Source organism: Anopheles cruzii, chromosome 2 (assembly GCF_943734635.1).
Source record: "Anopheles cruzii chromosome 2, idAnoCruzAS_RS32_06, whole genome shotgun sequence".
Lineage (NCBI taxonomy): Eukaryota > Metazoa > Arthropoda > Insecta > Diptera > Culicidae > Anopheles > Anopheles cruzii.
Genome location: NC_069144.1, coordinates 39,667,803 through 39,681,243, shown reverse-complemented (window position 1 = coordinate 39,681,243; position 13,441 = coordinate 39,667,803). Strand labels below are relative to the sequence as shown.

At 47.7% G+C, this 13,441-nt stretch overlaps 1 protein-coding gene across 1 annotated transcript; it reads left to right on the top strand.

The window, feature by feature from the left end:
- The first annotated feature begins 186 nt into the window (after positions 1 to 186).
- On the top strand, positions 187 to 13,225 carry LOC128267221 (tetraspanin-1). Its single transcript, XM_053004021.1, has 5 exons — positions 187 to 494; positions 9,188 to 9,376; positions 9,457 to 9,636; positions 9,704 to 9,883; positions 12,038 to 13,225. The coding sequence occupies exons 1-5, from the start codon at positions 429 to 431 to the stop codon at positions 12,290 to 12,292; spliced, it is 870 nt and encodes a 289-aa protein (XP_052859981.1). The 5' UTR covers positions 187 to 428; the 3' UTR covers positions 12,293 to 13,225.
- The last annotated feature ends 216 nt before the right edge of the window (positions 13,226 to 13,441 follow it).

Below are 13,441 nucleotides of genomic sequence, written 5' to 3'. Positions count from 1 at the left end.
TCACCCGCTCTCCCTTTCGTGTTCGGGATTTTCGTAGGTTGACTCGGGTGTCAGGTTCGTCATCAAAGTCAGGTTCGCATGGTCAAAGTTAGGTTTCAAAATCGGTCGGATTCATAAAACCGACATTCGGTGTTTAGGGTAAATTAACAAAAATCCATTGAAGCTTCAAGCTAAACATCTAAACATCTAAAGATAAACCGCACACTCAGAATCGTTCGGTTGGTAGGTTCGTGCCAAAAGAAGTTCGGTACTTTGGCTTCCCAGTTTCTTCGGAATTAACGGAACCTTTTCTTGGTGGAATTTGAATCTTGCTATAACAAGTACGTTGCAGTGCGTTTTAACCATGGTGAATTGCTGCTACTGTTGAGTTCGAGCGTCGCGTAAGGGTTTAAATGTTTGAAGAGTGAAATCAAAGCCATCTAAGCAACATGCGTCTATCTGCTCGCATCAAGTGCTTCAAGTACTTGGTTTACGCCTATGTGATCCTAATATCGGTGAGTTCAGGTGGCCAATGTTTGGGTTGTTAGTGAAGTAAAAAGATTTGAAAATCTAAAGTGCCTCGCCGCGCGGTGATTTATAATAAGTGGGAATTCCACGCAAGTGATCTCGCAAATCATTGTCGGCCAAACGGGTTCCCCAAGAAGGGTGTCCCTTCGTTTGTACGACCTCGATACCTTCATCTAGTTGCACCTCGTCCAGTGGAAGGGAGATGGTAGAGCAAGAAAAAGTGGTTCCTCGGAATTGGCAGTGTCGCCGGCAACCGGTCACTTGGGTTGCCTCGTTCGGTTGCATCCCAAGCGATCAACAGCAAAAATGCAGCAATTTGCGTCGTCAGCGCTCAGGTCTGCACGCTTGCATTCATGTGGCCACGCCATGGTACCAACACACGTGTGCAAAGGTGTGCACGGCGCCTGGAAGGGGGTTTTCCGTGTAGTGGTGTTAGTTCCAAGTTAATTTAATCTAAAGACCTCCTTCATCGAAGCAACCTTTTCATCGGCCAGGTAAACTGCAGCCAGGTGAGATCGAAACACTCACGAGAGCGTAAACAGCAGGCCGTGAGAAAGGGACCGAGAGTGAGTGGGAACGAAAGAAAAAACGCTTCTCAGACCCTACTGTGTTAACCCTCAGGTGTTGAGGAGGTAAAGACGATCGCATCGCAGCTGTGTTTGTGTCCATCAGCCACTATATAGGTCCGACAATTTCTAGAAGTACTTACGCATTCCTCTCATTGTTGTTCCAAATTTCCGAGACCGCACGAATACTGCTGTCAACTGTAAAACAAATAAACGAAACATAAGCGTGATCTCCGGGAACCGTCCCAGAACGTGGCCCAGCATTGAACAATGTTTCAACAATGGCGTTGTGTGGCCCGCTCACTGTGGTTATGCTTCAGTGAGCGCACTAAGCGGGAACTGCACGATCACCGCCGTCCGTCCCGTTAGGTTTTGTTTGTATAATTATTTTAAAACCGGATTTTTCGACTTTTCCGTTGACCCGCTATGTAAATGATCGTCGTTTTTTTTCATGAACCCGATTTTGTTAAATGGCGCGTAACTAAACTGTGCGGCCGCAGCGGGAATACATGCTGAAAATAGAAAAACACTTGTCATACACGTTGCGTGTTTTTCGCTGGAAATTGGAATTTCCTTCCGCGGCATTCAAATCGATCCATCCGGCATTCTTTTGTGGGGTATGTTGAAGCACATGACTGAGCTGGTGTCTAATTTTAACACATATCCATCATCCTCTTGGGATCTGGAATGCCCAGTACCCAGGATTAAGTTGCTTTATTTAGCCAACGGATATTCTTGTTTACTGAACCACCTCGTTGTCCATTGAGCAGTTTGAAACGAACCTAATAACTTGACTGGGTCTGGATATATTATTATGTATCGTCAGCGTTTTATTGAATCCCAAATCGGTACCTTTTAGCGATGCTTTGAGCAAAAGCATCCAAAAGGGAGATGAGAACCAAATTTGAATTACCTTTGAAAACGCCCCACACAACCTTCTGGGTTGGCTGTAAACAAAACTTATCACGGTTCGTACTCGGCGTGAATCAACACATTCGCCAACGGTCGTCACCGTGCCCCGTTGGGGAGCGCCCAAATGGTTACGTTTTCCGGTTAATGAGGTTCCGATTGGTTTGGTAAACTTTTCAGCACCAACAGCAAATAAAACAGTGGAGCGCATGAGTAATGTGGAGGGCGTAAATAGAGGCCCACCGAATGCGCCATTTAGGGAAATAGTTAAATTTTTATACCAAATGCCGTTAGCTTCGAAAATGTTTAAAATATGAACTGTGAATGGTTCGCGAACACACGGATGTGCGTGAAGAAGGTTACCGAGCCTCGCGTTACCTTCGCCATCACCCGACCCAACTTCGACGTTGACTCATGAAAGAAGCATTTGTAGTGCTTGTGCCTACCGAGCAAACTTTTGGGGTAGGTTTGCTGGGCACACAAAGGACCCGACCCACGAGAGGACGGGGCCAACACATGACCGGCTAAGAATGCGACTACGATGGGCCTCATTTTAGATGAAAAGTACACAGACGCCCGTTTTATCTACGTTCAGCGCCCCATAATGGCACACCGGTGGGCGACAGACAAAACCACCAAAAATATTCCACGAAATATACATTTGACGCCACCGAAGGCGGTACCTTATCGTGTGCGACTGTCTGCCGGGTGGTGGCTCGAAAACGGCGGAACACCAGCGGAAGAAAACACATCATTATCTGACTTGTGTTGGCCAGACCAATTCTCTGCGGAATTGCGTTTTCCCCTTCTAATTATCTGATTCACCTTCTTGTGCCGTGCCATGCGTTTGGAGAATGACAACAGGAAACTGTACTTTTTGAAGCGTTCCTCAGTCAACATTCTGTGATCGTTTGGACGTTCCTTTCTCCGTTTTGTGCCAACAACAATAGGGCTTACACAGAGCGGATGTTCGTTCCGTTGATTATGCGGACGCTGACCAAACACGAGGACACACACGTCCAAGGATTAACGTGCCCAAGAGTTAATCCTTGGTTGGGTTTGGGCCTTGCGGGAAGGATAAGATAGGTCATTTGCCAAGTGCGAGCTGATATCCTCCATCTAATGTCCCCTCTCGTGCCCTCTGGTTGGTTGACAGTGCCCGGGTTTCCCGGCAAATGCTCCACAGGAGTAATAAGCTTCAATGTGGCCTCATTTAATTCAGTTAAGCATGCCCGGGGCCTCGGACCGGCGACACCGTCATAATTCTTAGCATGTATTAGAGATAAAAAATAATTCCACAACATCATCATGTCCTCTTCGAATCTTCGCGCCCTTCGTTGGGAATGCCACGCGGGGCGGGGATTACTCAAAACATTATTCTCGTAAAACATTGCCCCAGTGTGCTGCTGTGCGCGGAGGTTCTTTTGTCTTTTGGCCGGGGTCCAAATTATGATCTTTTCTATATTCCAAAGCACAGCGCGCGCCCGTCTTCCGCACATTTCTTAGGACCGAATGGAGATAGTTCCAGTCAGTTGGTTGGTCAGTTTACAGCCCAAAGCACACCCGGGAGGGAAGGACAAAACGCGGTTGCCCGTTGCGAGGCGTGTGGCGTGTGCGAGAGCAGGATTACTCGCTTCGGATGGTTTTCCTTTGCACCATCACAACACGATGCTCCTTGACCGCTCCTTTCTGCTGCGAGCCATATGTAAAGCTTCTTTGTGTTCTCGGGTCGAAAGTTGACGATTTTGCAAACGACAAACGAAGGCACACCACCCATTATACTGATCACTGGCTCAGTTGTGTTTAACATATGCAACGAATTGACTGCCGTTCCTTTGCCTTTCTCTAGCCTGGCCGGTGGTGGTGCCACATGTGCCACCACAGTACAGTACAGATGGTTTCATTTTGCATAATGGTTCCGTAGGTTCTTGAGTTGTTCTTACAGTTCGCGGCCGGAGGATGCTGCACTGTCAATTTATTGCGATTAACTTCTGCCACGCACTTCCCGCGAGTGGTTGTCGGCCGACCGAATTTGAGTTTCCCCCTTTTTCATCAACCGATGCACAGAGAAGGCAACATAATTGAGGGGCGCTAAATCAAAACCTGCGACGACGCGTGCCCAAGGTTTCGGGCTGTAAAATACGCAATAACGTGTACCACGCGAGTGCAGCCATTTGCGCAGCATTTAATAAATCTCGCACTTCCTTTCGATTCGGCGGGGTGTGTTCGGGCATTTTGCTTTCCAGCCCCAGTTCCACGCCGGTCCGTTTTATGATGCACGCTGGAGTTGTCTCCCCTACTTCAGCTGGCCCGGAACGTGCTTCAGTGGCATGGCTTTCCGTGTCGATGCGTAGTAAGTGAAAAGGATAACAAAGGAACCTGGCCACAACACAGTTATTCGAGCACCAAAGTTGGGTGGTAGCATTGCAGCCACTTAACTGCATCATCGGTAGCTGCGGGCGAATTATCGGGTTACTCCCGGGCCGAAAGTTTCCTCTGATTCAAGCGAAACTTTTCTCAATCACCTAATGGAACTCGTGCAAGACTAATCTAAGAACAGGATGAAAATGCATTGAAAGTGCAAGCGAATACATTTTTTTTGGCCGAAGCTGCATTGTCAGTCTCTGAAGATTAGCTCATGTGGTGAAGCGTAACCACTTGTCTGGGGAAGTTTATTGAAGGTCTTAACATCGCTTAGAGTTTCCATAATTTATTTGACACACAATTTGTCAGCTAAATTACAAAAATAAACACAACGGGCTTGATAGGAACTAGGAACGCGAAGACGCGCCCTACTTTTTGGCATCATCTTCATCGTGATTCCTTTTGTACCACGAACGTGAGAATTGATGCTAACAGCTTTTTTAACGATCCCGAAAACTGTGACTGACTCCCATGCGGCCCCCGGCGGCGATGATCAGATTATGAATGGGCCATTATTGATATTTTGTCCGTCCCCGCCGCCGCAGCCGCAGCCGAGTGTCAGCATCTTTCGTTTTGATCCGAAGTTCAAACGATGGTACCGCTGCTTCCGGTACTGGCGAGATTTATGTTCGCCATCGCTTCTGGCGAGGTTTGCGTGTTTTGCAGTGAAAAATGGACGCTTTTCACGGGTTTCTGTTGCACGGCGGTTTGTGGCCGGATTAGAAGCGATAGGAGAATGATAGGAGGAAATAGATAGTGTCCTTTTCTTCTACTCTAAAAGCATGCAGCTTTTGTTTGTATCGCGAATTTTTGTTTGGCTCTCGGAAGTAGTTTGTTACGGGTGTGATGGTTGGTTGCTCGTTTGCAATCGTCACCACCGTCAGAAGATCGTGTCCGCCTCCGATAGTTGATGATTTTTCCAAGCAAATACACATCTTCGACTAGTACTGGCAGTATAAATAAACAGTCTCGGTCGGTTCCACCTCAGGCCAGCAGCAGCGCCGCCGCCAACGACGTCTTCTCAGGGCCCAGTGCTGCTCGTTCTAGCGTGGCTTGCCAGCCGGCGAGACTTATTCTACGGTTCAGTGAATTGAGCCGCAAAAACGCCCGCCGATTGGATCGCCGAGCAGTCACTTTTTACACCGAGTACTCCGAAAAATCGACGTAAGACGCGGAGTGGAAACGGTACTCCTCTCAGCGCTTGACGGAAGACGGTTGGGCGGGCGCGGGTCTATGTTTAGCCCGAAAAACAGTGACGCGTCTCGAACGAGCAACAGCGTGTATGGAAGGGCATTACCCCATTTCAAGCTGAAACGTTTTTAAAGCCCGCTTAACCCCCGGGAAAGAAGGAACCAACGGAGGAACCCATCCCCACCGGAGACAAGTTGGCAGAAAACAGATCAGCGGCCCTCGAGAATCGATAGCAGTCGAAGGCGATCACTAATGGCTAATGGATGAAGCGGCCGGTCGGTACTAGGTTTCGATCGGTTCACTTGGAAATCATTTTATTTTATCCTCGAACGATAAAATGCTTGATCTTCGGCGTATGAATCGGAGGTTTCTGCATGCCTTAAGCGTCGTCCCCTCAGTTGAACATTCATAATTCGTGTCAAACAACAGCCGATCGGGCCCTCTTTTAGGCGCTCAATAGAGCTTTCCGGTCCGGATTTTATTGCCAAGCCATGAACTCCTATCCTACCCGTGTTTATGCAACGAGGATGTAACGGGATTTTTATTACTTTCAGAGAAATGGTGTTTGTAGTGCTTCTCGGCCTCTCAGAGTTCCTTTCGGGATTGCACATCCCGGAAGTCGACACAAGCGATCAAGTGTGATCGCGTGGCCAAAGAACTGTTGCCAAACCAATTTCCTTTCTCCGACGTTCTACTTCCACAAACGATTTCCCGGTTTCGTGGCCCTGTGTTTATCACATAAACATTATGTTACAGAGCGGTGGTTTCGGTATTAATACGCGTATAACACAATACTTTAGTGTTGAGTCAAAAAAGGCTTCAAAATTTTTATTACCCTGCCATATAAATGCGACATAATCGCTTGTAGCTTGTAGGTAGTAAATGTGTTCCACCCATTTGTGAATAAAGCCTTAGTTTAATTACTACAAAATCTCGTGGAGTCGAACGAATTCCACATCGCTTCGTCCGCCGCGTCTCTTGCTGTCGCTACCACCGGATTCTGTTGGAGCGAAAAAATATGATTTATTACCCAACACACTTCATTTGCTGAAAATTATGTTCCCGGCCGCGGCGGTTGATGAGCTCACGGTCCGTGAAAAATGGGTTTTCTTCTGATCCGCCGTGGCACACATCTGCGCGCGTACACCACTGGGTCAGCTGGGACGACGACGTTTAGGACGGGCTTCAGTGGATTCCGTTTCCATTTTTTCTTTGTATTTTAATTTTATCACTCTCGCGACGAGAGACGGTTTTCTTCTTCTAAGATTAGAAGAGATGCTTCGAGCCGCGCTCTGGGGATCGGGATCTGTGCGTTTGTGTGTTGCTCTAATAAATTTTTAAACAAAACTCCTCGCTGCGCGATCGCGTTCTGATCCGCCAAACTAACCGACAGCAGCCCGGGGTGGCCTGTGGAAGATCGAGCTCGGGGTTGTTTTTCTTCACACTCCCACGGCGGGACTTCCCTCATTAGCTTCGTTTTTCATCTTTTTGGTTAATGATTTGCATGTGAAGAGGAAAAAAACACGGTTTGTGCCAATGAAACGATCTGCCACTTGGGCCGACGGTCGGTCAGTCGCCATTTTGCTTATGTTGCTCCGGGAGACTATAGCCAAAGCAAAAATATGCGCCCAAAGTTATGCGCTTGAAACGAGAGCTGCGCTGAAGGATTGTTTCCAAAAACACTTACCTCTTAATGTGCATAAAATCTTAATTTGTATCCACCACCGGGCCTTCAATCGAGGAGCACAGGAGGAGAGGGTATCGATCAAGGCGGCGGCCGAAATGTTTAGGATTATGTGTGGAATTTTAAAACACCCACATTCCGCCAAAGACCGGCCCGGCCATGGCGGTAGATGAAATGCGGGCCGAAATGGTGGCAGTGTTTATAGAGTGCAGTACTAAATTTGCACAACATTGTGCTGCCTGCCCGCGCCCGTCCGGTGCCGTATCACACGATAGGTCGCGCGATTCCGCGGCTCGAGCACATGAAAGAGTGTGCCAAAATGTGTGTTGTGCTACACCGCGCAAAGTACGTTGTAAAGTTTGACGTTACTCCCCAACGGGTGGTTCGGGAGGGAGATCGTTCAATTTTCGAGCCGTGGATTGGCTTAGTTCAGCACCAAAAGCAAACAAATGCCCCACGACGACGCTTGTGGCAAAACATGGGGGGACGGTGTGCATGCTGACGCGGGATCATCCGGCACGGCGGCCTGCGGTTTTGCTTTATTATTCCGTCCTCTCACAATGTTAGACAGCATCTCCGGATTATGTTACAAATTTCTGCTGCTACGTTGTTTGCCTCTGAGTGGTGTGCTGGCCTGGCGGGAGCGCCAAGAGTGTCAACTTTTTCGCCATTGAGCCCGAGCTGTGAACGTGATGTGACTAAAAATTGTGCATATCCGAGGTCGTGTTAGTGTGTATTTGGATACCAAATGGCTGACCCCGTCGTTGCCGTTTTCCACCGAAACAACCCGGAGTGGAGATGATGGGCTAAACGATGGTGCGGTACATTCATACATCTTCCGAGCTAATTGGGGTATGATTGTAGGCAATTATCGCTTCATGGAAACTAACACCTTGTGGGCCCGAGAAACGCCTGAACCGTGTTTATGGTTGTAATTCTGACACTTAATCATCAATATTTGCGCCCGATAAAGCCCATCCCTTCTAGGCCCTTCCGTCGCTGGTCCTATTTATTCAAATATTTAAGGTCTTCGATTATTTTTTTTCAGGCCGGTTGAAGAAATTTTGAGTTTCTCTTGTGCTTTTTCTTGTGACATTTAGTCCAATTTATAAGATTTTGATTACAACCTTATGAGATACCTTATGAAATCAAGAAGACCAATTTTAGGCCTGTGAAGCGCAATAGAAAAGAGTAGATCGTCGGTAATGCGCACCAATTAAAATACATAACATTTCTGGTTTTGCTCCTTATGTCCGTCGTTGTCAATCGAAGAACTTCACGCACAGGAGTTTCCACCAACTTTGCACAACTCTACCACCAGCGATCAATCACCGGGTCGGTTCTGGGCGACTAAAAGGAGGAGGGCCAGTCATCAGCAGCATTAGAACGCGTCAGTCACAGGCCGAGGGTTTCCGTTTCGCAAATACACTCGCGTGCATCCGTCACCGCTTGGTTTGTGAAACACACCACACAGTCTTTGGACCATCAGCAGCAGCACCATCATCGGCTACTCATTATGGATCGGGAGATTTTCGTGCCAACGAAGGGACGGAGATCAACACTACACACACGCATGCTAGCACCCACAGATGGATTGTTTATTCTGCTTTTCCAACTAAGTCCCACAACGCCCGGTGAAAACGTGTCCGTTGATGTGTTGTTTATGCTAGAGCAGTCTATCGCACGACGAATTTATGAACTCTCACTAATTATCTATTCTCTTCCATCGCGCGTCGGGTTTCACTGATGGGTCTGTCCGATGGGAAGTAACAACACTGTGCCAAGGACTCCGCCGCACGATCATGCTGCAGTGGAAAATCCTTTACGCAGCGTGTTTGGGGCGGAACACCGGATCGTACTGTGCAGAATTTTATTTTCCAATTTTATATTCTCCCCAAAACTGTAGGTATGTGGAGGCGCGCAACTGGTGATCGGAGCATTCCTACTGTGGACCCACCGGCAGTACTCGCCGATCGTGAAGGATCAGTTCTGGGAACCGTTTGCCGTGCTGATCGTACTGGGTGTGATCTCGCAGTTGCTTTGCTATCTCGGGTGGACATCGACGAGCCGGAAGCATCGTTGTTACCTAGGAACGGTGAGCAAACGCTTTTTTGGTGCAGTCAGTTGACCATCGCGCCCATCTCACGCGGCAAACTCTTTTGCTCCTCGTTACAGTTCTGCGCATTTCTACTGCTCTTCATTGTGATCTTATTCTTAGTTAGTGGCTGGGCCGTCGCTACCAGGGCACACTTGATCGTGCCGGCCGAGTTGGCCATCGAGGCCAGTTTTACGGAGTTTCTGTCCAAAAGTCTCTCCACAGACCAGACGCACCTATGGAACCGCTTGCAGCGCGACGTAAGTGCAAAGAAATGGCCGAATTAGCCAAACAAGCGATCGTTACCGTGTCTCGTGTCCGTTTTAGTATCACTGCTGCGGTTTCAATGGCATCCATGACTACAAAAAAGTGGGAGTTCCCTGGTCCTGTTACGATCCGATCAACGCGAAAGTCTACAGTGCCGACTGTATGCACGTGCTGGTACGCAGCATAGAGATCAACATGATCCGTGTCGCCGTCGTGGCTGTTTGCTCCGCCATAATACAGGTAGGTGTGCAGTGCTGGGCGTAAGAATGCTGTCCTCTTAAATCTTTTCCACTTATCGAGCACGACGAAGCACGGAGGGAGGTGGGATCGATAAATCTTGCCGTGATAAATGGAGGAACTAATTAAGAAAATTAGTCACTCAACCCGTCCAGAGCGGGAAAACCAGCGAGCATGCCGAGCATAAGATTCGGAGCTCTCGAAAGCGCATACAAACGCACACCGAAGCGTCTGTGGCCCTTCATTCACTCGGAGGGCAGATTTCAAAATAATGAATAGATTATTTATATTCTCAACCTTACGGTGTGCTGCTGCTGCTGCTGCGAACGGCGGTTGCAGCATCTGGTGCTGCTGCTGCTTTCCGTGGACGGTTGTGGTCGTGCTCTAAAATAAAATGCCATCCCCTGTTTACGCATTCACCCGCGCGACAACGACGACGTCACGTTCCGTTGTCCATCATCGCGGATGCGTGAGGGTGCCCGTACTACCACCACCACGGCGACGGTCATCCCAGAATGTGGCAAGAAAATGTGTGGTGTAAATAGTTTTCATTCCTACGCAGATGTCCACTGATTTAGTGGCCACACGACTCTGACTGATATGAAGACGAGACGACGGGCCGTAAGGATGCGGCCGCCATCCCCCACATGCGCGCACGTGCGTTTTTCGCGGCCGCTCACAATCCGACCATTGTTGTGCCGCTGTGCCTACTTGCACGGCGGGGTCATTTTTTCTGTCTTCTGTCTCATTTCTGTTCTGATACCGTTGCCACCATAGGCGGATCAGCACCTCGTCGTCCTCAGAGTGCGTGAAGATATAGGTCAGGGTCCTTGACTTGCTCGGTGTTTAATGGAACCTTGCCAGCCCCCACCGCACACAAACGAATGGTAACAAATTTCTCAATTTTTCAACTCTCGCAGACGTACGCTCACCACAGTGCTGACGTCATTTGGTGTTCCGCGGTACTCGGCTTGACATATTAGTTTCAAACGCAGCTGCAGCATGCATTTCGGGTCAAGTAATTAATACACCGTTTTGTTGCTATTTATCCTCCGATAAGTCGATACGTTTCGTCGAACCGAACAAGACCGAACATTCCACCTGCGCCCTCAGGCCGCAGTTGTTGTGGAAGTTTATAATTGCGGAAGTGTTTCCCGAGACGAAAGCAAATAGGGCAGAGAAAGGCCGTTTGTCGGCGGCTTTCTGCTACGGTACTACGGTAGAAGAAATTGCTTTTCCATTCTTTGTTGCGTGTGTGCGGTCGGCACAAAAATGCACAAACGTTTATATCCCGGCAAGCAGCATAAACACTGCAGCACATCTCGCGCGCGCCCTCACACACTCGGCGGTCGTTTGCAGTATCTATGCTTTCCCGCGATGTTTGCGACCAATTTATAAACACCACCGTGCCATGGAGCAAACCATTTTTGCGTTGATCGGTTTGTTGGGGGTGAGCGAAAACAATAATAAACAAATCCGTTGTGTTGTTTCGCGGGGGGTTCTACATTTTGTCTGTGCTGCTGCCTTGACCACTAGCTTTGATGATTTTTTTTCAATACCGTGGCCTTCACCAAAAAGATAAATTCACTGTTAAGAGAAGATTAACTTCTGCGATCGCGTGTATTGAATCGCGACCGGTGATTCGATGACTTCAGTACGATGGTATTTTTCGAGCGAATGATGATGGACTTCATATGAAGTTATGCTTTGGTTAATTTCAGTTTGTTTCTTAAGCTGCTGGTTTTTTTGCCTCTTTTGATTTTCAGTTAACATAAGTATTCAAGATGGCTTAAGTTGAAATTGATAAAAATCTTTTGGAATCTTTTTGTTTAACCCTGTAGAAAAGTCTAGGCAATTCGGCGTAGAGGCTCAACTGTGTAGAACATTTCGTTTGTGCACTTTTTCTCGCAACGATAACACGGAAAATGCGTTTAGAATTAAAAAGGAAAAACAATCAATATCACATTTCTCGGCACTTTGCGTACTACGTATCATTCTAATGATTAGCTTGCATGCGACTTTCATGGGTTCCGTGCAACGCGACGGGAAAATGAAACATTTCCACAGAGTGAAATATTTCAATGGGTTCGCTTCGAGCAATGCACATGTTTGAATTTACTAATCGACGATACACGCGTTTCTCGCTTTTATTTACAGAGTCTAGGCATATTTTGCGTCATCCAGCTGACATTGTTGCTGCGCCGGCCCATTTTGATGCTGCCCAACGGGGATAACCATTCGACGCGAGTCAAGCCGTCATACGAGCAGGCTCCACTGCAATCGGCTGCACACCACCACTCGAATCCGGCGTCTCAGAGCAGTAGCAGTAGTAGTACAAAGCCAAAGCCGGCGATTGCACCGAAGCCGGTGCTGACACGAGTGGACCCACCGGTCATCAAGCCGATCCACTGAGTCCAACCATTCATCAAACCTGCCAGCGATCGTAGCGGGGCGATGTGCCTATAATTTAAGTTTTACTCGAGCCTCCTTAAACGATACGATCTTTTAGCGGTTAGAGAGTTTTATGAACGTACGAAAGTATCAGTCGGCATTTTTTCGAAAGCATTCGTCCATAGGCTATAGTTGATAATTCCCCGCGGTAACTCATGTACTTAAGTTCCGGTTCTTTCAACTCTACCACAGCGTCGTTGTTGGGAGTCCCAGACGGACGAGCGAATGAAATAAATATTTGTAAAATAGACGTTATAAAAAGACGAATGAAATAAGCCAAGGTCTAACAGGGTGACAAGCCATAGATCCGAAAAACAAAGCTTACTATCACCCCCCCGACGGTAGGCAAATAATTTACGGCTACGTCGGTACGTTGTATTCTTTTGAGTCTCTGGCACCTACACGTCACAAGCACCGTGTACACGCTTCGCCAGTGAGAATAGCTGCGAAACGATTTTCAAACAATGCTATCAGCAAACGTTTACAACGTGAGTAACCTATGAATCATAAGGGCAAACTGCTGTTGCTGCGGTACGAGATAACATCCTTTTGGTGGCATATGGTAGAATTGGATGATACACTGCAGCAAAACGGGAAGTAAAGTGTCCAAATTGGAATGAAGCACGCCTAGGGGCCATAGGAGAGTATGAACTATCCGCGAACTCTGGAGGAAACTATTTATCCCTTGTGGGAGCGTTTGAAAAATCAAAACTAGGAGATCTGCATTTGTTAAGGAAACTAGAATTGCCAAGTACTTTTTACACTCGACTAAATAACTGGTAGCAAATAACTCAGTTTGTGCATATACTTATGAAACGCAACGGCCGATTGTGCGCGAAGCAACGGCCATGAATTACTTTGAATTGAACACGGGAAATGCGGCGAAGTAGGGGCACTGGACGAAAAAGATGTAATATATCGAATAAATTGTTCTTACAGTTTTGACCAAAAATTTTTGCATATTCGAACGATTTTTGTTTGTATGTATGTGTGTATGTATGTTGTGTGTACTCAATTGTAGCCGCTGCAGTTTCTCTCTCTCGCCCCGCTCTTCGCTCTCCGTTTCGTGTTCGGATTTGTTCGGGATTTTCATTCGTACCCAGTGAACAT

What these genes read in the sequence shown, in the direction of transcription:
- LOC128267221 (XM_053004021.1), top strand. Translation starts at nt 429, where the DNA reads ATGCGTCTATCTGCTCGCATCAAGTGCTTCAAGTACTTGGTTTACGCC. An exon ending in CCTATGTGATCCTAATATCG is followed by an intron (nt 495 to 9,187) that starts GTGAGTTCAGGT and finishes CCAAAACTGTAG; the next exon opens with GTATGTGGAGGCGCGCAACT. An exon ending in TTTGCTCCGCCATAATACAG is followed by an intron (nt 9,884 to 12,037) that starts GTAGGTGTGCAG and finishes TTTTATTTACAG; the next exon opens with AGTCTAGGCATATTTTGCGT.